At 46.8% G+C, this 22,515-nt stretch overlaps 1 protein-coding gene across 6 annotated transcripts in view; it reads left to right on the plus strand.

Moving 5' to 3' along the window:
• The first annotated feature begins 1,565 nt into the window (after window positions 1–1,565).
• Window positions 1,566–22,515, plus strand: part of NAA60 (N-alpha-acetyltransferase 60, NatF catalytic subunit) — a 30,288-nt gene continuing 9,338 nt past the window's right edge. For 2 of the 6 annotated variants that reach the window (XM_059692933.1, XM_059692941.1), the window contains exons 1-2: window positions 1,567–1,754; window positions 22,174–22,289. In XM_059692933.1, the coding sequence (XP_059548916.1) occupies window positions 22,180–22,289 (110 nt within the window). In that variant the 5' untranslated portion in view covers window positions 1,567–1,754; window positions 22,174–22,179. Of the gene's footprint in view, window positions 1,755–5,965; window positions 6,094–7,144; window positions 7,267–12,435; window positions 12,518–22,173; window positions 22,290–22,515 lie in introns of those variants that run through there. The other 4 variants (XM_059692934.1, XM_059692935.1, XM_059692937.1 and 1 more) reach the window with 4 other exon arrangements.

A 22,515-nucleotide genomic window follows, 5' to 3' on the forward strand; every position in this document is an offset into this window, starting at 1 on the left:
TGAAGAAGCAAAAAAACACCCAACTGGAAAAGCAAAAAAGAAAAAGAATCCAAAATATGAAGATAGTGTAAGGAGCCTCTGGGACAACTTCAAGCATACCAACATCCGAATTATAGGGGTGCCAGAAGAAGAGAGAGAGCAAGATATTGAAAACCTATTTGAGGAAATAATGACAGAAAACTTCCCCTACCTGGTGAAAGAAATAGACTTATAAATCCAGGAAGCACAGAGAACCCCAACAAAGGAACCCAAAGAGGACCACACGAAGAAAACATCATAATTAAAATGCCAAGAGCAAAAGACAAAAGAGAATCTTAAAAGCAGCAAGAGAAAAACAGTCAGTTACCTACAAGGGAGTATCCATACGACTGTCAGCTGATTTCTCAACAGAAACTTTGCAGGCCAGAAGGGAGTGGCAAGAAATATTCAAAGTGATGAATGCCAAGAACCTACAACCAAAATTACTTTATCCAGCAAAGCTATTATTCAGAATTGAAGGTCAGATAGAGAGCTTCACAGATAAGGAAAAGCTAAAGAAGTTCATCACCACCAAACCAGTATTATATGAAATGCTGAAAGGTATCCTTTAAGAAGAGGAGGAAGAAGAAAAAGGTAAAGATACAAATTATGGACAACAAATACACATCAATCAACAAGTGAATCTAAGAATCAAGTGAATAAATAATCTGATGAACTGAATAAACTGGTGATTATAATAGAATCAGGGACATAGAAAGGGAGTGGACTGACCATTCTCGGGGGGGGGGAGGCGCGGGGGGAAGGGGTGTGGGGGTGCGGGAAGAGACTGGAAAAAATAGTACACCTATGGATGAGGAGGGGGGGGCGGATGGGGTGAGGGCAGAGGGTGGGATGGGGACCGGGTGGAGGGGAGCTATGGGGGAAAAAAAGAGGCACAATTGTAATAATCTGAACAATAAAGATTTAATTAAAAAAAAATAAAAAGCCAAAAAAAAAATCCTTTAAGGATTGGTCATTGTCGCCCTTGGCTGTAAGCAGGTCCTTTTTATTCCACTCTTTGGCTATGTGGACCATTGTTTAAGCTATTGAAAGTCAAAGAACAAATTCCTGTTTCAAAGTTAACATCAGATTTTGGTCAACACAGTTCCCTGGAGCTTGTGATACAGACCCTCCTGCAACCTGAGGGCAAGTGACACCTGCCCGTTTACACAGCCACAGCCCTAAACTGCCTTTCTGCAGAGAGGAACCTCGGGCTGTCGGCTGGATGTCGGGCGATGGGCGGGGTGGGTCAAGCCATCACGTTAGCCTGGTTCGGTACCCCGCACGGGTGGGGATGGGCAAGCCCCAGCCCCAAACCCAACAAGGGAAACGATAGCAAGAACCGGAGGGTTGTGAGCTGTCTCCTGATCCGTCCGCCTCGTCTGGGCGCCCCCCTCGGTTCTCAGAGCTTCACTGGCCCCTGCAGACGCTGCCCAACCGGCGTCCCAGCGCCTCTGCCACCCGGTTTCAGGGGAGGCCTGCCCACTCCTAAGATGGCGGCGTCGGCCTCCGGGAGGCGGCGCCCTAAGTGGGCGCTAGTGGCCAATGGGCTTCCGGTCTGCCCCGCCGGCCCAGGGCGGGAGGCGGAAGTGCCGTGGGCCGCCGCCTCAATCCCGGCTGCGGCCCCTGCGGGTTACATAACCGGCTGCGGCCCGCGGCCCCACTTCCGGCTCCCTGCGACCCCAGGATGCGCTGAGCCCCACGGCACCGTCCGCCGCCGCAGGCTCCCGCCCGAGGTAAGGTTCCCCCGGTCTCGGGCTGGTGGTGGAGGCGCCGGGCCCGGCTCGGGGTGGGGGTCGTGAGTGGGGAGGAGGTGCAGCTCGGGGTTGGGGCGGGCAGGGGCGCGGGGGGCCCTGGTGGGGCGCGGGACAGCCGGGCCAGTGGAGGGAGGCCAGTCGGTGCCCAGATCCCCGCGGGGTTTCGGGGCTGCCTAGGTCAGGTCGCGTCCGGCAGGGGTGAGGAGGGGCCGCGGGGTGAGGAGGGGAGCGCCCCAGGTCCTAGGGGTGCCGAGGGGCGCGGTTCCCAGCTCCGGGTGGGAGCCGGCCCTGTTTTCTCGGGCGCCTCGGTGCCCTGCCCTGGGACGGGTTGTTGGGGAGGTTTCGAACCGGAGCGTGGCCTGCCCTTCGCCCCCGCGGAGGTGAAGCGCCTGGTGTTTCCGCCGTGGAACGCTCTGCCGCCGCCTCGCTCGGCTTCGGTACTTGTCGGTCGGTCTGTAGTTACTTTGCCGACTGGTTTGCCCTCCTGTGAGCTCCTGGAAGCCCGGGGCTCTGTCTCGGTCGGCTCCGCGTCTTCCTCTCTCAGAGGCTGTACCTGTTCGCCTGTAGCGTCTGTGGTGGGTCCCCCGGGGAAATTTTGAGGGGAGGGGAACTGTGGGCCTTCGCTGCACCCCTAACAAATACCCGCGTGCCTGCCCAGCGGGGGACGGAACCCAGCACCGGAGGCGAGGCGAGGCGAGGAGTTACTGTGCAATAAACGCGGACACTGGCCGCTTCGCGGGTCGGCCTTCCCTCTGCCGAGTCCTGGAGCCGTGGGATCTGTTAGTCATTCGTCCCGAAGGACAGGGAAACAGCCCCCCACGGTAGTTCCCTGTGGTTCTGGAGGTGATCGCTGCGGGGAGCGTCAGAACTGGAGAGAACGCTTCGGGTTGCAGGTGTTTTACCAGAAAACTAGAGACAGAAAACCCCTAGTTAATGTTTAATTGACTGGACCGGTACAAGCTGCTCCAGGTCCCCTACAGAAATAAATACCGCAGTCCTCCCAGCGTTTTGTGATGTAGAGGTAAGTGCTAGAAGTTCTCTGGCCCAGCGTGCAAGGGAAGAAGGCGAGTCTTGAGCATCACTGAATTGAAAGGGACTGAAAGCCAAAACGAATTCCTATGCTTCCTCTGGGTTTCTATAAAGTCAGTTAAAACCTGTGAGCAACATGGTCAGGGCATGGTGTGGTGTTCACAGGTCAGAGTAAAACAAAAAGTCTCTGTGTTTCCTATCTTTAGCCCCTCCCGGTTGTAACTTGCAGTGATTTTTGTCACGGTGTTTATTTTAGCCACATCTATTCCATATTTGGGATATGACTTGTTGAAGTTGCTAAGCAACAGCCTGCTCTGCCCTGGGTGGAAGGAAATTCCTGGATGGTAGGAGATTGGAGAGATAAAAGATAACACCTGAACTGAGAAGGGTGGTGCTGTCCTGGCTGCCTCCGTGTACCTGTTAGCAAACAGTTTGGTACCTTACAGCCTTCGGGGTGTTTAATCCAGGGGGGCATGGCAGCCTTCCATTGCGGCAGCCACGTGGAACACAGTGTAGAGAAGACTCCTCAGAGCGCTCGGCTCAGGGCTCTCAGTTCTGTGCTGAAATAGCCCAGAGGTCTGTCCACTTTGTTGTTGACAGCTCTCCAGCCTGAACGGAAAGCTGACAGCTTATCAGATAGAGTCTTCCCTTAAATGGCAGCTCCTCTATCTCTACATCTTATCTCCAAGAGCCCATCTTGGAAATAACAGAAGCAATTTCATTTTATAAAATAGTCTGTGGGTAATTGTCCCTTAGGTACTGGAATGAATTCTTATCTGGAATATGCTAACGCAACAATGTTTCATCATTTCTGTAGTTCCTGGGAGTGATGCTGGATTCCTTTTTCAAACTTGCTGCTTTTTAGACATGACTCCTGACTCTAGTTGTAAACTATTCAGGAGGTCTTGCTGGTCAGATTATTTGTTGCTCTTTATACTTAGTTTCAAATTACTTTCTCTGGCCTCCCATTTTAACCCTTTCATTGAGATGCACATACAAGCCCTGGTGGTTAGCTCACTTGATTGAAGAATCATCCTGATACCCCAAAGTTGGGAGTTCGATCCCCCCCCCCCCAAAATCAGGGCACATACAAGAATAAACCAATGAATGCATAAATAAGGGAACATCAAATCAGTGTTTATCTCATTCTCCCCCTCTCCCTTCCTCTTCCTCTTCCTCTCTCTCATCAATTAAAAAGAAATATATAGCCCTAGCCGGTTTTGCTCAATGGATAGAGCTTCAGCCTGCGAAGTGAAAGGCCCCAGGTTCGATTCCGGTCAAGGGCACATGCCAGGGTTGTGGGCTCAATCCCCCGTGGGAGACTTGCAGGAGGCAGCTGATCCACCATGATTCTCTCTCTTCATGGATGTTTCTATCTCTCCCTCCCTCTTCCTTCCTCTCTGAAATCAATAAAAATATATTTAAAAAAAAGAAATATACATACAGAAAAGTACATTGCTTGATGACGGTCATGAACTACCTGTTTAACCACCACCACAAAAGACCCCTCAGGTTCTTTATCAGACAAGCCCTCTCTATTTAAAATACTGATTTTCTGGTAGGAGATCATTAGCAGTCATTTTGGGGGGAAGGGGTAAGCAGGGGATTCTTAGATTTTGCTTTATATTGCATGTGAATTCTTATTTTGTGTTCATAGTAAAACAAAAAGATTAAAAAAGAGCATGCCCTTAAAAAAAGGAGGAAATGTTCTTTTTAAACCTTTTTTTAAAGTGGTTGTCTTAAAACATAAGTATTTTTTAAAGTTAAATTTTGTGAAGTCATTAAAATTTCTTTTTTAATGACTACACAGGAACTCTAAAATATTTGTAAAAGTCTGTTCGGTGTTCTTATCCACAACCACCCCCTCTTTGCTTCATTACAGCTCTGAGTCTGTTTATTTTTGGCATCGGTGCACAAAATGCCATGTTATTCCAATGGTATGGGGTTTTAAAAGTTGGCACTAAGTGTATTTTGGGACAATATGGGTAATTATTCCACTTATAATTTGAAGAGACAGTATAAAATTTCCAAGTTATTACTAGTTAAAAACAACCCATGAGATTATTTTAATATAAAAATATGTTCACAAGTTTTACATTACCACATGAAAAAAATTTTTTTTCTTATACTAAAAACCCAAACTCATTGTAAGAAAACAGAAGTTAGTTTAAGTGGCATAGAACACAGACATCTGCCATCACCCCAGAGGCAAATGCTGACAGGAAGTTGAATTACTTTTCAAAAGTCATTTTTGGTATAAAAGTCTACCTCACGATCCTGTGTTAACGTATACCAGATTTGACCCATTTTTTTTATATTTAACTTCTATTTAACTCTGAAGGATCCTAAATGTAAACACAGAGAAGCAGAGATTAAAAATCATAATAAAACCCAGCAGAATGGGATGGAAAAGGTGAAGAAAGGCAGAGGGCTGATATGCTGGAGGGGCAGCAGCCAGGGGCCGGGCAGGGTTTCTGAAACCGGATTCCCCTGTTGCTGTACTTTTTCCTTTCAAACTGAGTAGCTGCTTGTCCATTTCACCCACTCCTCCCCCCAAACAATGTTAGGGTTGCTTGTAGCCATTGAAGTTCTCTGTGGGAGAACCAATTTGCTCTTGATTTTGAGCCCTAGGCGGGATCCATTCTTGGGTATTTTACTACCCTTTGATTCCCACCCCTCAAAAATGTTGTCATTACAGGTGATTTTATTATTGTTTCATTTGTTTTGTTTTTTACACCAAAGCAGTTGGCTAACTGAACTGGAAATTATATTCTAGGCATGCCCTCTCAGATGGTCTCCTATCAAGATCCCAGCTTAAAAAGCCACCAGGCAGCCCTGGCCGGTGTTGCTCAGTGGTTAGACTGCCGGCCTGTGCATTCAAGGGTCTTGGGCTTGATTCTCGGATTCGATTCCTATTCAAGAGCATGTACCTCAGTTGCAGGTTTGATCCCTGGCCCTGGTCAGGCATGTGCAGCCCGCAACCAATTGATGTCTCTCTCCCACATCAATGTTTCTCTCCCCCACCTCACCCACCCCCAAATCCCTTCCACTGGTTCTAAAAAAAATCAATGGAAAAAAATCCTCTGGGGAGGATAAACAAAAGAAGAAAAACCTCCAGGCAAAGGCACTTCTTGACCAGGCCATCCTTACTGCCCATCCAGGCCATGCCCCACTTGTCACCTGCTTTTACTCTGGCTGTATCTTCCCATATGACTGTGTGAGCTGGCAGCGCAGGCTCATCTGTGCCCTCATTTTCTGTTCCAGGAAGATGACTCTGCTGAGCTTTCAGGTGAGGGGACCACGGAGTCTGTTTGGTCTTGGCTTCATGTCCCTGGCCCCCAGTTCAGACCCTCCTGGAACCTGTTCTCATCACTGCTCTTCCTCTTCGCCCTGTCTCTCTCTCAACCTAAACTGTCTTCTCTAGTTCTGACACTGACCTAATGGGGCCACAAAAGGCAAACAGTCCTTGGGCGGCACACCACAATCCAGTCCTTCTTCCAATAGAAACTCGTCGGCTGCTCTGGTGTACGTCCTTAGGACAAGGAGAGGATTCTCTCAGACTGCTATGCCCAAGGTTAGCCCAAATGCCTTCTGAAGGAGCATCGGGATTTGTAAGTGGTACGCATGCACAGCGGCCCAAAAGCCTGTCCTTCACGTTGGGTCATTTTACTGTGAACATGGAGTAAAAAAAAAAAAAAAAAAAGATAAAATAAAATTTTAAACAAAATAAGATCTAGCTCATCTTGGACACAATGAGAAGCTAAAAAGCATCACTTCAAAATGCACAATGCCCCAAACAGCATGGAAACTTCTGTCATGCTGAAAGGATGCTCCGATCTGGAAACTTGCCTTCCTACGAAGTCGAAAAAGCCATGTTTGTTGGAGCCACATCTCTGGGAGACTTTGATGGAAGTCTCCTATTAAGTAAAATTAAAGGCTTCCTTCTCAGTTGACATTTTGAGTGAAGAGATACCACTAAGCATAAAAATGGGCAGTGTCTTTGTAGAGACAGAAAGTGGAATGGTGGTTGCTGGAGGCTGGAACAGGAGGAACAGGGAGTTAGAGTTCAGTTTGGGAAGATGAAAAAGTTCTGAAGATGATAGTCATTGGTGACCATCAATTGGTGGTGGTTGCACAACAATGTGAATACCACTGATCTGTGCACTTTAAAATGGTTGAAATGATACAATTTATGTATATTTTACCACACTTTAAAAAAAGATAAAGAACATTGCAACATTTGACAGTTTTCTTTTTTTTAGTAGGACTGCTTGGGTTTTCGGTGCAATTTGGGGGAAATGCAAGGGGCTTGATCTCCTGCCTTTTTCCTTGTGGCTCAGGTTGGAGAACATCCCTCCCACACAGTTGTATTAACCCCTCTACACAGCCCAGTTGCCAGCACTATTGTGTTCACTAATGTGCTGTTTGCCATGGAAATCCTTGAGCAAAAGAAGTGGCTTCTGTGAATATTTTGGTAATGGTGCAGGAAAGCACACACCCTGGTCCCCCAATATACCCCTCTATCCTGTATAATCAGAGATTTCTGATATGCTTAGTGCTGCAACCACATAGCATCTAGAGCAGCGGTTCTCAACCTGTGGGTCGCGACCCCTTTGGTGGTCGAATGACCCTTTCACAGGGGTCGCCTGAGACCATCCTGCATATCAGATATTTACATTACGATTCATAACAGTAGCAACATTACAGTTATGAAGTAGCAACGAAAATAATTCTATGGTTGGGTCACAACATGAGGAACTGTATTTAAAGGGTCAAAAGGTTGAGAACCATTGATCTAGAGCAATGCCTGGATTTTCAACACAATTTTGGTAAATAAAAGACTAAATGAATTCTCAGTATGAAATTTAGGGGATGATAGAAACTTTAGCCCAAAGGAAAGAATGGTCTGGAGCTGGGACCACACTGGAACCACCTGTTAATTGTCTTTTTAAAGTTGAGGTATAGTTAACATGCAGCCAAGTGGTCAGATCTTAAGCGAGCAGATCCATATATTTGATGACCACAAAGGAGACATAGAACATCATCATTGCCCCAGTAAGTTGCCTTATGGGGCATCTCAGTGTCCCCCCACCCCACTATCTGATTTCTGTTACTATCAGTTCCCTTAGACCTGTGGTCGGCAAACCGCGGCTCACGAGCCACATGCGGCTCTTTGGCCCCTTGAGTGTGGCTCTTCCATAAAATACCACGTGCGGGCGCGCACATAAAGTGCAATTGAAACTTCATGGCCCATGCACAGAAGTTGGTATTTTGTGGAAGAACCGGTATTTTGTGGAAGAACCACACTCAAGGGGCCAAAGAGCCACATGTGGCTCGCGGGCCGCGATGTGCTGACCACTGGGTTAGACAATTTCAGAATTTCATGCAAATGGAATTCTTCCGTATCATCAATTCATGCTTGAAGAGATATGTCTTAAATTGTATATCACGAATATATGGGCTTCCTTCTAAGCACGATGGCTTGAGTTTTAAGAGGGAGGCTGTTGGAACTAGAGTGCTGGGTGTTTGTTTCTTGTCACCCTGTAAATTAATCATGTTCCTCCTACACTGAAGTTTTGGAAGGAACCCAGGCTTCCTTGGAGACAGCTTGCTGCTCCCACCGGCAGCTGCTCCTTTGAGCAGACCAACTATGAAGAGTGCTCAGTTTCCCCTCACTCTCCTTTTAGCCATTTTACTGATGAGCAAGGCAGTGTCCTGTGCCCATCACTGGTTTATCTTTCCTTTTCTCCCCTCTCTATCCTAAACACAAGAGCTTGGAGTTTATTGTTGGATTGTCCAAGCCAATAAACCTGGCGTCTGCAGAATTTCACATTCCCCAAGGGCCTGGTGGTTTTTAATACTTGTGCTATGGAGGAGTGCTACTCTTCCTTTGTGCTTCACTTGAGAAGAAGCCTGGAGTGCCAGGGAAGGACCATGGTGGTGCTTTGACATAGGGTGAAGGGAGTCAGGAGCTCAAGAGGAGCCAACTGAGGTGTGAGCTGTAAAGTCAGGGGAGGCAGTTCCTAAGGGAGGGCTGCTGGATTTCAGGGAGGGGAAGCTGTTGGTTTGTCAACAGTGGCATGTTGGAGCAGAAGGGGGCTGGGTGCAGGAATAAAGCAGAAGGTGGCAGCAAATGTGGTGGTGTAGGTAGTTACACTGAAGGAAAAGAAGGTGACAGGAGACTTGTCCAAAAGAAGGTATACATGGTGCGTTTATAGCCCATTGGAAGGGAGTTTGTGCAAAAGAGAAGGTTGAAAATGTTGGAGAAAGAGGGTGCTTGAGTCGGGAAGGGAGGAGACAGGAGCTGGACCAAGGACTGGAGTGGCCATCTCATTTGTCTTCCAGAGAAAGATGAGAAAGCTGAAGCATGGAGCAGGACAGAGATGTCTCAGTGGACATCGGAGCTGGGATTTGACCCTGGGTCATTGTGACTCCAGCATCCCTGCAGGGTCTGGTAGCACATGGAGGGCACAGCATCCAGAGCATAAGTGGAGATTGGGCTAGTCTTGGCAAGGAGGGAGGACGCTTGGGAACCTATGGAAGTAAGAGAAGAGAAGGAAAGGGGAAGGTTCTAGGGGTGATGAAGGGTGTAGTGTGGTCATGGCTGGCCTTTAAATCTGCTGGGGTCAGGGGTAGGGTCCACAGCACTTCTTAAGCCATTAAGAGCAAAGGCTGGTTTTTAAAAGTTAAGTGTGGTTTGTCTGGGATCCAGAAGCATTGCTTTTGAACAAGGGAGAGGCCCTGTGGACCTCTGGTGTCAGGATACAGTCTGCAAATAGGATTGTTTCTGGCTTATTACTTGAGTGGGAGTAGAGGGCCTTGTGGGTATCATGACAATGCCAGGAAACTCCTCCATAACCTGGAGCAATTCCATTCTGAGTTCCCAAATTCTGAATCCCCAGCACTTGGCAGGGAGATGGAAAATGCTCCTGTGGATATTGGGGGCATCTTGGCAGCCATTCCTCCACTTTCACTCTAGCTGAGCATACAGAGGTGCTCAGGAAGTGTTGTGGGTGAGGGAATGCCCAGATATCCAGACCCCACCCCCTTGCAGCCACCACTGAGTCCTCAGGAAAAAGTAGCCTTGGGTTCAGGGACCAGAAAGGTCATTTCAGCACAGAAGGAAGACAAGGCTTGCAGACAGCCTTAGGAGGATGAGATTTGGGGAAGGGGAAAGGATGGGCTGAGGGGTGAGCCAGCAGGCCCTTCATTTGGGTCTTGGAGAATCTAGTTTTGCTCCTCCTTAATTGCTCCACTCATCCATCCCCTAAAGGCCAAGGACATGATGTAGAACCAAGAAACCCCGGGAAGAATTCTCACTACAAGCCTGATCTTTGCACTTCATGTTTCTACTTAAAAACTCAAGTGGCTCAGGCTGGGTAGCTCAGTTGGTTAGAGCGTCATCTGGGTATGCCAAGGTTGTGGGTTCAATCCTAGTCAGGTAACATACAAGAATAAACCAGTAAGCCCTGGCTGGTGGGACAGTTGCTTAGAGCGTCATCCCCCCTATGCCAAAAGATTGTGGATTCAATTCTCAGGGCGCATACCTAGGAGTCAGGGTGCTTAAGGGAGGCAACTCATCCATGTTTCTCATATTGATGTTTCTCTCTCTCTAAAATATCAATTAAAAAAATATCCTCAGGTGAGGATTAAAAAAAAAAAAAAGAATAGCCCTAGCCCTGACCGGTTTGACTCAGTGGATAGAGCGTCGGCCTGCGGACTCAAGGGTCCCAGGTTCGATTCCGGCCAGGGGCATGTACCTTGGTTGCAGACACATACCCAGTGGGGAGTATGCAGGAGGCAGCTGATCGATGTTTCTCGCTCATCGATGTTTCTAACTCTCTATCCCTCTCCCTTCCTCTCTGTAAAAACATCAATAAAATATATTAAAAAAAAAAAAAAAAAAAAGAATAGCCCTAGCCTGCAGATTGAAGAGTCCCCAGTTCGATTCCAGTCAAAGGCACATGCCTGGTTGCAGGCTCAATCCCCAGTAGGGGGCTAGCAGGAGGCAGCCAATCGATGATTCTCTCTCATCTTTGATGTTCCTATCTCTTCCTGTCTGAGATCAATAAAAAAAAAATTAAAAAAAGAATAAACCACCCTGACCGGTTTGGCTCAGTGGATACAGCGTCGGCCTGTGGACTGAAGGGTCCCAATTTGATTCCGGTCAAGGGCATGTACCTTGGTTTGGGGCACATCCCCAGTAGGGGGTGTGCAGGAGGCAGCTGATCGATGTTTCTCTCTCATCGATGTTTCTAACCCTCTATTCCTCTCTCTTCCTCTCTGTAAAAAATCAATAAAAACAATAAAAATATATTTTTAAAAAAAGAATAAACCAATGAATGCATAAGTGAAACAGGAAATCAATGTTTCTCTCTCCCCCCTCTTTCTCTCTCTAAAATAAATTTTCAAAAACCTAAAGTGAACTTAGAATTCTCCTGTACAATACGTCCCTACTGTTGTAATATAGACATGCCAGTGTCTGTAGGAAAATGTATACCAAGCGATGGCCTGTGCATCTGTGGCTTCGGTGCTGTCCCATCAGCACCCTAGGGCTCAGGCTGGAATAGAGGGCCTAACACCTGGCCTCTACTCTGGCTTCATCCACTGTCACCTGTTTCTAGCAAATCTCAGGATCCGTGTTCCTTGAGCCCTAATGGTAGCAAGAAGAGATTAGTAGTTGGTGGAAGCTTCAGGATGGACAAGTGGAGTCCCCACAGGTGCTGCATAAGGGTTTCCTGACTTGCTCCTCCGTGGTAAACTAGCCACTTGCCATACCCGCCTCCCATCTGCACTGCCACCATCTCTAAATTTGCCTCCTCTGACTCCATTTCTTCCTTTCACTGGCAAACAAGTGCCAGATTCTCCTCCTGTGCCTTCCTGCCACCTTCTCTACCCACTGTCAGTTGGGCTGGGACAGATTAGGCACTGTAATATCCAGCTTTGTCCCTTAGTTAAATGTGACATGTTTCTATTTTTAAATCAAGGCATCTAAAGAACTGGCCTTTGAAAACATGGAAGTGCTTTTAATAGGGATGAGAGAATCCACAAATAGCTGTGTTTCTTGGAGCCCAGTATTTTTATTGAACACTGAACAGGGAGAGAACACGAGCTTTCCCCAAGGTTACTAGGGGGAAAATTTGTAAACCTCAGGGCATAAGAGATGCTCATTTATTATGGGTCTCTTCCTTTGCTATCAAACTTCACTGTAAAGTGGTTTTTAATCTTTTCAAATCAACTTTATTAAAGTTTAACATACATATAAGAAAATGTACCCAATGAGTTTTAATGTGTGCATATATGTTTGTGTGTGTAAACACTGCCAACAAGATACAGAACAGTGCCACCACCCCCCACGTCCCCCACCCCCGCCCAGGAATTGCCCCACCCTCAGCCTCTTGGCAGTCAGTCCTCTGTCACAGGCAACCATGGAGGTCAAGGCCTTGCATCTTAGCTCTTACTGACTGGGCAGCAGCTCTAGCTCTTCAGGTGCCCCAGGTCTACCTGTGGCCATCCAAACCCTGGCTCTACTGACTGGTTTTGCCAGTTGCCTGCCCTTGTCCTGCCAGCTCTGCTGTAGGGTCGGTGAGAGTGAGCTGACAGTATCCTGTCCTGCATCTCCTTTTTGTAGGAGGGGCCCAGAGCACATTTCCTGTTGGTTGAGAACAAAACTGTGGGGCACAGTCGATGAGACACCTGGAGCTCTGCCAAGGGTAATGTGGGCGGGCAGTCAGGTCACCCTGTTTCTTGGGATAACAGAGCCTGTCAAGCCCCAGGTGAGCCACTGGAACTGGTTTTCCAGGGAAGAGGACAACATGGAGTTTCCTGGCATAGGTCACTCATTGGGGCTAAAAATTGATTTGAGATTTATCCGGTGATTTGTGGTTTGTGTTGATTTCCTAGCTATGGAAAATCTGAGAGTGATCTTTCCTTTCTCAAAATATCTGAGCAGCTAAGACTGCATCAATTAAAACTTGTGGTTAGTTGAGACTTGATAACTTTCTTTGGTCACTTCTTACACCGAGCAAATGACAGATTTTTCTTTTCTTTGAATATGAAGTATTAAAATTGGCCCAAATCCAGAGTAAGCTACAGATTGGCCTTGGTAGGCTGGTGGCTCTTTGAGTCTGTACCTCCTGCCAGCCTCCCTGATCTTTAGCCTCGTCTTCCCCAGAGCACCGCCAACCCCACCTTAACCCCACCTGGCACAGTAGTAGCCTATGGGATGCAGGATCTGGGCCAGCCCCATTAAAGGAGCCCCACCACGCAGCACCAGCAGAGTCCCTGCAGTTTGACTTGCAGGCTGGAAAACTTGTGATTCTTTCTGGAATTTACTATGACTTCCTTCAAAATGAATCTTTCTTATCCATTTGCTCATGAAAGAATCATTTATTCTCAGGATTGGGGCTGTTTTTTGTTTGTTTTTAACAGCTTTATCGAGGATATAATCCACATGCCATAAAATTCACCCATTCAGAATGTACCATTCACAGAGCTGTGCATCCTTGACCACATTTTATTTCAGAACACTTTCAGCATTCCAAAAGAAACCCCACTGCCGAAACCGGTTTGGCTCAGTGGATAGAGCACCAGCCTGCAGACTGAAAGGTCCCAGGTTCGATTCCGGTCAAGGGCATGTACCTGGGTTGCGGGCACATCCCCAGTGGGAGATGTGCAGGAGGCAGCTGATCGATGTTTCTAACTCTCTATCTCTCTCCCTTTCCTCTCTGTAAAAAAATCAATAAAATATATTAAAAAAAAGAAAGAAACCCCACACCCTTAGCCATTACCCTACAGTCCTCGCAACTGTAGGCAACCACTAATCTACTGTCTGTTCCTACGGATTTGACTATTCTGAACATTTCATATAAATGGAATCATAAGTTATGTGGCCTTTTGTAGCTTTTCTCACTCAGCATCATGTTCTTAGTGTTCATCCACGTAGCAGGTGTCAGTACTAAATATCCACTGTATGGGTGGACCACATTTTATGGATCCAATCATCTATTGGCAGACATTTGGGTTGCTTCCACTTTTGGTGAGCCTGTAGTGGACTCCCATTTATACTTCCTTGCTCAGTTTAGAGCAGGGATTGTGTTCTCACTAGGGCAGTGATGGCGAACCTATGACACGCTTGTCAGAGGTGACACGTGAACTCATTTTTTTGGTTGATTTTTCTTTGTTAAATGGCATTGAAATATATAAAATAAATATCAAAAATATACATCTTTGTTTTACTATGGTTGCAAATATCAAAAAATTTCTATATGTGGCAGGGCACCAGAGTTAAGTTAGGGTTTTTCAAAATGCTGACACGCCAAGCTCAAAAGGTTCGCCATTACTGCACTAGGGTGTGGAGCAGAATTTTTATAGATCATACTGTTTAGCTGCTTGGATTGAGTTATTTGGGCTTCTCTGCCAGAATTTCCCCTAGAGGTGGTTGCAATAGGGAGAGGAAGACCCTTGTCTCAGGAGCCTTCTTTGGAAAGACTGCATTGATGGCCTGGGATGATAAAGGGTTGTTGACTTTGTTTCAAAGGCTCTAAGTTTTGACAGTTTTCTTGGTCCTGAGGGAAAGGGAAGGGCGTTGCCCTAAAGTGGCCCTGTGGTTGATAACCTAGCATCTTGGGTAGTTTCAAGCACAATTCCTAAAACAGTGCCCTGTGTCCTTAGACTGCACAGTGGGTGTCTGTACTGTCACTCTTTAAAACCTCATTGGAATTTTTTTTTTCCAGTGTAAAATGTTTATATTTAGAATCAGTCACCTGGACTCAGTTTAGGTAGTCCCAATTTTGTTGGCAACATCCAAAACATCATAGTCAGGAGCCAGTCAAACATATGCCTTCTTCTCTCCATCAGGCCTGACCAGGGTGTTGACCTTGGCCACGTCAATGTCATAGAGCTTCTTCTCAGCCTGTCTGATCTGGTGCTTGTGGCCTTGACACCCACAATGAACACAGTGTACTGTTGTCTTCTGTCTTCTTCATGGCTGACTCAGTAGTCTGGGGGAATTTGATGATGGTATAGTGGTCAAGCTTATTTCTCTTGGGTGCGCTTCTTGTATTTAGGTTGCCTTCAGAGCCTCAGTGTCTTTGGCTGTTGGAAGGTGGGTGATGTGTGAAATCTTCTTTATTTTGTGGCTGTGGACACCTTTCAGCACTGCGTTCTTTGCCTTCAAAGCCTTTGCTTTGGCTTTGGCTTTGGGAGGAGCAGGGGCTTCCTTTTGGTGCCATCTTCATTAAAAAAAAAATTTTTTAAAAAGCACTTCATTGGAATTTGAGGGTCCCAAGTAGTATTCCCTGTCCCCATAATACTCTGAACCAGGTGCCTGACCCATCTGGAATCCAGAGTGCTCAGCAGTAAGCCAGCCATGATTTGCTGAGAACTCACTGGTCCCAGTGAGGATTTGTGCAGAGGCTGTGGCACTGCTTCCCAAAGCTCTCAGTGAGGATGCCAAAGACATTTAAATCAGTGCCCTGGAAAATCTGTCCGTAAGTGAAATTCGGCCTATGTGAACAAGTTTGGTCAGAGGTTAATTTTTTTTTAAATTCTCCCTCACCGGAGGAGTGAGGATACTTTTTCCATTTATTTTTAGTGAGAGAGGAAGGGGGAGTGGGGAGGAACAGGGGGGAGAGGGAGGGAGGGAAGGAGAGAAAGAGAAAGAGCAATATGAGAGAGACATCGATTGGTTGTTTCCCACTCACAGGGCCAGGGATTGAACCTGCAACTGAGGTTCATGCCCTTGACCAGGAATCGAACCCAAAACCCTTCGGTTCTCAGGCCGACGCTCTAACCACTGAGCAAATGGCCAGGACTGGTGGTTAATTTTATTATTATTTTTTAAAATCTTTATTGTTCAGATGTTCCTCCCCCCCTCCCCCCATAGCTCCCCTCCACCTGGTTCCCACCCCACCCTAGGCCCTCGCCACCCCACTGTCCTCATCCATAGGTGTAAGATCTTTGTCCAATCTCTTCCTGCACCCCCCGCATTCCCTTCCCCCCCCCGAGAATTGTCAGTCTGCTCCCTTTCCATGCTCCTGATTCTATTACATTCACCAGTTTATTCTGTGCATCAGATTTTTTATTCATTTGATTTTTAGATTCACTTGTTGATAGATATGTATTTGTTGTCATTTTGTTGTTCATAATTTTTTATCTTTACCTTTTTCTTCTTCCTCTTCTTAAAGAATACCCTCAGCATTTCATATAATACTGGTTTGGTGGTGATGAACTCCTTTAGCTTTTTCTTGTCTGTGAAGCTCTTTATCTGACCTTCAATTCTAAATGATGGCTTTGCTGGGTAGAGTAATCTTGGTTGTAGGTTCTTGCTATTCATCACTTTGTATATTTCTTGCCACTCCCTTCTGGCCTGCAAAGTTTCTGTTGAGAAATCAGCTGACAGTCGTATGAGTACTCCCTTGTAGGTAACTGACTGTTTTTATTCTTGCTGTTTTTAAGATTCTCTCTTTGTCTTTTGCCCTTGGCATTTTAATTATGATGTGTCTTGGTGTGGTCCTCTTTGGGTTCCTCTTGTTTGCGGTTCTCTGTGCTTCCTGGGTTTGTAAGTTTACTTCACCAGGTAGGGGAAGTTTTCTGTCATTATTTCTTCAAATAGGTTTTCAATATCTTGCTCTGTCTCTTCTTCTGGCACCCCCATAATTCAGATGTTGGTACGCTTGAAGTTGTCCGAGAGGCTCCTTACACTATCTTCATATTTTGGATTCTTTTTTCTTTTTGCTCTTCTGGTTGGGTGTTTTTTGCTTCTTCATATTTCAAATCTTTGACTTGATTCTTGGGATCCTCAGTCTACTGTTGAATCTCTGTAAATTATTCTTTATTTCAGTCAATGTATGCTTAATTTCTTACTGGTCATTTTCCTTTTCTTTTTTTTTTCTTTTTTTTGACATTCTCACTAAGATCCTTGAAGGTCTCACTAAGTTCCTCGGAGGTTTCTAGAAGATTCCTGAGTAACCTTATAACTGTGATTTTGAACTCTATATCCAGTATTTTGTTTTCTTCCATTTCTTTCATTTGTGACATGTTTCTTTGTCTCCACATTTTGGCTGCTTCCCTGTATTTGTTTCTAATATATTGGGTAGCTGTTAAGTCTCCTTGGGTTGATAGAGTGGCCTTATGTGGTAGGTGTCCAATAGGGCCCAGTGGCTCAGCCTCCCCAATCACCTAAGGTGGACACTCTTGGTGCACCCCTTTGTGGGCTGTGTGTACAGTATTGTTGTAGTTAAGCCTTGATTGCTGTTGGTATCACTGGGCAGAATTGACCTCCAGGCCAACTGGCTGTGAGGACCAGCTGTATCTACAATGGAAGAGCTGCTGTGCAGGAGACACCCTTATGGGGCAAGACTTGCTTCAGTGGGGTTTTGGTGCTCACTGAGTCTGCCCCTTGAGTGTGTCACTTGTAGATGTGAAGGGTTGTAATCTGGATGGTCTCACACTGACCACTGGGTAGGTACACTGGCTCTTGGATCTCCTGGGGCCTGGGGCCACCCAGCAGGAGCTACAGAGAGATCTGCAGATTCCTCCCTTTTGTATCGGATTTGGAAGTGCCCAGATGGGTTTGGAAGTGCCCAGACAAGGCCCAGTTGTGAAGCAAGGCAGGCAGCTGCTGCCAGCCTTGGGCCTTCTTTTGATAGCTTTGGGGCTCCCTGACCCAGCTGCTGCCTGTTTGACAGGTTTTAGGCTGAGAAAGGATAGGCCATTCATATGCAAAAGCCACTGTGCACAGCTTGGGGTTGTAAATTGGGTAGGGCAGTGTCTCAGGGAATCACCAGGGTGTCGCAAACAGCAATGGCTACCAGTCAGCCTTGCACCAGAGAGGTCCCAGCGAAGGAACAATGACCACTCCAAGCACCTCCATCTAAAAGAAAAACGCCCTCAGAGGTTCCTGCCCCAATGCCAGACAGTCCAGTTTCTCCCCGTATGTGTCTGGGTTCCCCAGAGTCTCGCCTGGAACTGGAGTTCAGAGCAAGCGAGAGCTTGTATCTCCCACCCGATTAAAAAAGCAGCGCACCCAGGTGCCAGTCTGTTCTGCACTTCCACACCTCCTACCAGTCTCAATGTGCTTTCTTTTTTACCTCTTTGGTTGTAGTTCTTCCACTCAGCTTTCCCATGGTTATGGATGATAGTTGTTCTGTCTTTTAGTTGTAATTTTGATGTGGCTGTGAGAGGCAGCAAGTACAAGTGTTTACCTATGCCTCCATCTTGGTTCTCCTTCTTGCTGGTTAATTTTATTATTTATTTATTTTTTTAAAAAAATATATTTTATTGTTTTTTTACAGAAAGGAAGGGAGAGGGATAGAGAGTTAGAAACATCGATGGGAGAGAAACATTAATCAGCTGCTTCCTACACACCTTCCACTGGGGATGTGCCCACAACCAAGGTACGTGCCCACAACCAAGGTACATGCCCTTGACTGGAATCAAACCTGGGACCTTTCAGTCTGCAGGCCAACGCTGTATCCACCAAGCCAAACCGGTTAGGGCCCTGGTGGTTAATTTTAATTAGGAATATTTTTAAATGTACACTTGCCATACCCATCATCCATTTCAACAGTTATTAACATTTTGCACTTCTGTACCAACTGAATTAAATTCCAGAACATTCTGTCATTTCACCCTACATATCCTGTGTGCATCTCTTAAGGAATATGGACATTTTCTACATAACCACAATGCTATTCTCATACCTAACAATATTAACACCACTTTTAGTTTTTAGAAGATTTGTGTGTATGTATGGAATTTGTTCCCTTTGTAGGGAAAGGGAGTGTTGCCTGAGAGGTGGGGGTTGTGTAGAAATCTCCAGGGAAGCTGTGTTTCCTACTGGGGAATGTGATGTGCTGGGCTCCATCCTGCTTTTGGTGGGTGGACCCCTTGCACCTGTACAATTGTGTTCTGTGGAGCAAAACAGCCCTTTATCTAGGATGACAGGGGAGTCACCTCCAAGCCAGTGACCGCTAGGATATATTTTGGACAGTATTGACTCATGAAAAATGCAAGACTTGCCATTTTTGGTCGACCAGTCCATTTCCTAAGAGGTAGCCACTTAGGCAGCATGAGGTCCCTGAGGTCACACTCATCGGAATGTCCTGGGTGCCATCGAGGACGGGGACCTGGAGCATTGGCCATGGAAGGGGGTGCTAAGTATTGGAATGGCCCTACTGGGTAGGGACCAGGTAGTCAAGCTGTTTAAAATACATTGTACCAGACAGTATCTTGGTTTCTGAAGGCCTATCCCAGTGAAAAGAATAAAACAGGTGACATGGAAAGACTAGATTTGCCAAGTCGGGGGCTTTTTCATGTTTGGTTGGTGTTTTGTTTTTGTTTTGTGTTTGGAGCTAAGAACTCAAATAAGCACAGCCCAGCATTTGTGACCTGCCCTTTCTCAATAGGCCTCTCACATTAACTTTTGTGATGGCCCTGTTTTGTCATCTCTGCCCAGAGAGACTTGTCTGGGTCAGCTCAGCTCTCAGAGGTTCCATCAAGGTCATGCATCCAAAGACCAGCTTTGTCCCCTTCTAAGAACTAGTCTTCTCTAGTAGGGTGCCTACTGGGAATGCTGCTCCTTTCTAAGGTGTAGGTGGTAGGTACCTCAGCTTCTTCCGGACCTAACATCTGTAGGGATCCACTAGGCCTCAGGCAGGAACGCTTCCGGTTCTTGTCCTGAAGAGTTTCCATTTCATATACCCCTCTGAGCCTCTTGGCCTGCAGGCCTGGTGAGGGTACCCAGTGCTGCCAACAGGGTCACAGGAGGATGCCCGTCCTACTCCCCACCCCCATTTTGCAGACATCACGTGGTCAGTGTCCAGGTGCTGGCTAAAAACAAAAAGGAGAAGAAAGTAGGTCCCTTCTCATTTCGACTCTTGAGTCATGCTGTGTAGAGGGACAGGTCAAGGTGGCACAGTCCCCACTCCTTGGAGTCCAGTGTATTCTAGAAAGACTGAACCTCAGGTGGCCCCAGAGCCACAGAGCTCCTGCAGTACCTCCTCCTTCCTCCCTAGCCCCCCCCCCCCATGTCTGCTTCAAGGTCACAAGGTAGCCCCACTCCACATGTGCCCCCACCCCCAGCTGGCTAGTACCATAAAGGGGAAGGGGGTACAGCATCAAACTTGTCACTACCCAGACTGTGGGGCTTCTGTCATCAGCCTGACTGCCCAGTAGCACCTGGTCCTTGGGGGACTGCCAGCCCAGGACTGGCCCTCAAAGGAGCCATTCTTTTTTCCCCTCTTTTTGTGTTAATCCTTACCCAAGGATATTTTTTTCCATTGCTTTTAGAGCAGCGATCGCCAACCTTTTGGACCTCATGGACCACCAGTTGGCGACCGCTGTTTTAGAGTAGAAGGGGGGGTGGAGAGAAACACATAGATTGGTTGCCTCCCAGCTAGCCCTGGAATCAAACCTGCAACCCAGGTATGTGCCCTTGACTGGGAATCCAACTGTGATCCTTTGGTGCACGGGCCAACGCTCTAACCACTGAGCAACCGGCCAGGGTTCATTTTTTGAACCATTTAAAGTGAGTTTTAGACTTCATAATGCTTCACTCCAGAGTGTTCCACATGCATCTCCTAAGACTTTCTACATAACCACTTTCACATCTAAGACAGTTAATTGCAATTTTATTTGCTTTCTAGCACATAATTAAATTTCCACAAAAGATTTTGATTTTTTTTTCTAGTAGAGGTGTTATATATTACATTTGGTTATAGATCTTCTTGTCTCTTTTAGTCCACTTTTGTTTTTTTAATGGCATTGACTTTTTAAAAAAATACATTTTTATTGATTTCAGAAAGGAAAGGAGAAGGAGAGAGACATAGAAACATTAATGATGAGAGAGAGTCATTGATCAGCTACCCCCTGCACACCCCATACTGGGAATGGAGCCCGCAACCTAGGCATGTGCCCTTGACCAGAATCGAACCTGGGACCCTTCAGTCCACAGGCCAACGCTCTATCCACTGAGCCAAACTGTCCAGGGCATCATTGACTTTTTGAAGAGACCAGGTTGCTCATCTTGTAGAATATCAGCATTCTGTGTTTGTTGGCTGTCACGATGCTGTTGAATATACATGCCTGTGTGCCAGCTATTATCTGTAGTCGTGAAGTTAGGTCTGGAGACACAACTGGCTTAGGCAGAAACCTAAAGGCTTTGTGGATGTCATATGCATGGCACTGGTCAGAGAGGCTGGGCTCCATAACTGGGGGAATTGTGACTGCAGGATCTTGAGGTTGAAAGGCTTTTCCTTGGTGATTGGTAAGTCCTGGGGGTGCAGGTACTTTGCCTCCATGCTTCACACCTGCTCCCCAACATCCTCCACTGTGTGGTTAAAAGCCTTTGATGATTCTTGCTTGAGTCATTTATTTTCATCAGCACTTTTAAAGTGATGACATTCCAATTCTATCATTATTTCTACTTTTATTGGCTTTCATTCTTCTATTCTATAGAAAGAATTTTTCCTCATCCATCAAGGATGAACTACACAGTTATCCTAAAAGATGTAGTAAATGCATGGTCCTTTGCCTTTTACTACCAGCTTTCAACATAAAGAAGAAAGGCTCCTGTGTTCCCTTTGTCAGAATCTAATATTTGACTTTCCTTCCTGCTTCCTTGCCTTATCTTAATTGGACCAAGGGCAGCTGCTTCATCAGCAACCTGGGCTGAATGTAGTTTCCTGATTTAAAATAATTGTCAGCAACTCCTGACCCTGATTTGAACCTCTAGTGCCTTGCAAGTCTCCCTGTTTCTCTCTCTTCACTCATGAGTTTCGTTTGCTGGATAAGGGAGGAGAAATGACCCACCTAGCGAGTGCCAATTTTCCTGGAAATCCAGCAGGTCATTGGCCCCTGCCCAGGCTGCTCTGATGGTGTTGATGGCCACTGGCCCAGGTCGGGAGAAGTTGGACTGCTGGGGCTGTGTGCTATGTGCAATGGAGAAATGGTGACGTGAGGGAGACAGGACACTGGCCAGGGAGGAGTGGTGCTCAAAGGGCACCTAAGAGGGGCAGAAAGGAGAGAGAAAACTGACCAAAGGCAGGCTGCTCTCTGGGGGTTCAGGAGTTTCCAAGTAAACAGTGAGGGGACACTAGGTCCCCATCCTGCCAGCCCTTCCCAAGCCTTAGTTTACTTGTCTGCAATGTGGGGGTGACTGTGACACCTGGTGCAACAGATTATTGTGAGCTTCATGCAGTTACTAAAGGGGACCACCATCCATGGCGGGGCATTAGTCCTCCCATCTTTCCTGCGTCACAGGTTAGGAGGAGGAAGAGGAAGTGAATGTGCCATGATGGGATCTGTGGGCTGGTGGGGTGTTTAGGGGAGGTTGGCTGCTCTCCTGACCCCACCTCTCTCCCTGCAGGTGTGAATGACAGAGGTGGTGCCATCCAGCGCCCTCAGCGAGGTCAGCCTGCGCCTCCTCTGCCACGATGACATAGACACTGTGAAGCATCTGTGTGGCGACTGGTTCCCCATTGAGTAAGTTAAGTGGTGCCCTCTGCCCTGCAGCTGCAGATTGGAGGGGTGGGGTAATGCCCATGGATCTGATGAAGCTGGAAGGCTTGTGCAGAGGTGAGGATGTCCTGGAGGTGCCATGGTGGCCCAGAGTCACCTTGCCTGTCAGAGGAGCCCAGCCCCTGCTCCCTGACGGCAATCAGATCTTTTCCATCTCACTCTACCTTATGCAAAGAGTTCTCCAAAAGGG

This window comes from Myotis daubentonii, chromosome 4 (assembly GCF_963259705.1).
Source record: "Myotis daubentonii chromosome 4, mMyoDau2.1, whole genome shotgun sequence".
NCBI lineage: Eukaryota > Metazoa > Chordata > Mammalia > Chiroptera > Vespertilionidae > Myotis > Myotis daubentonii.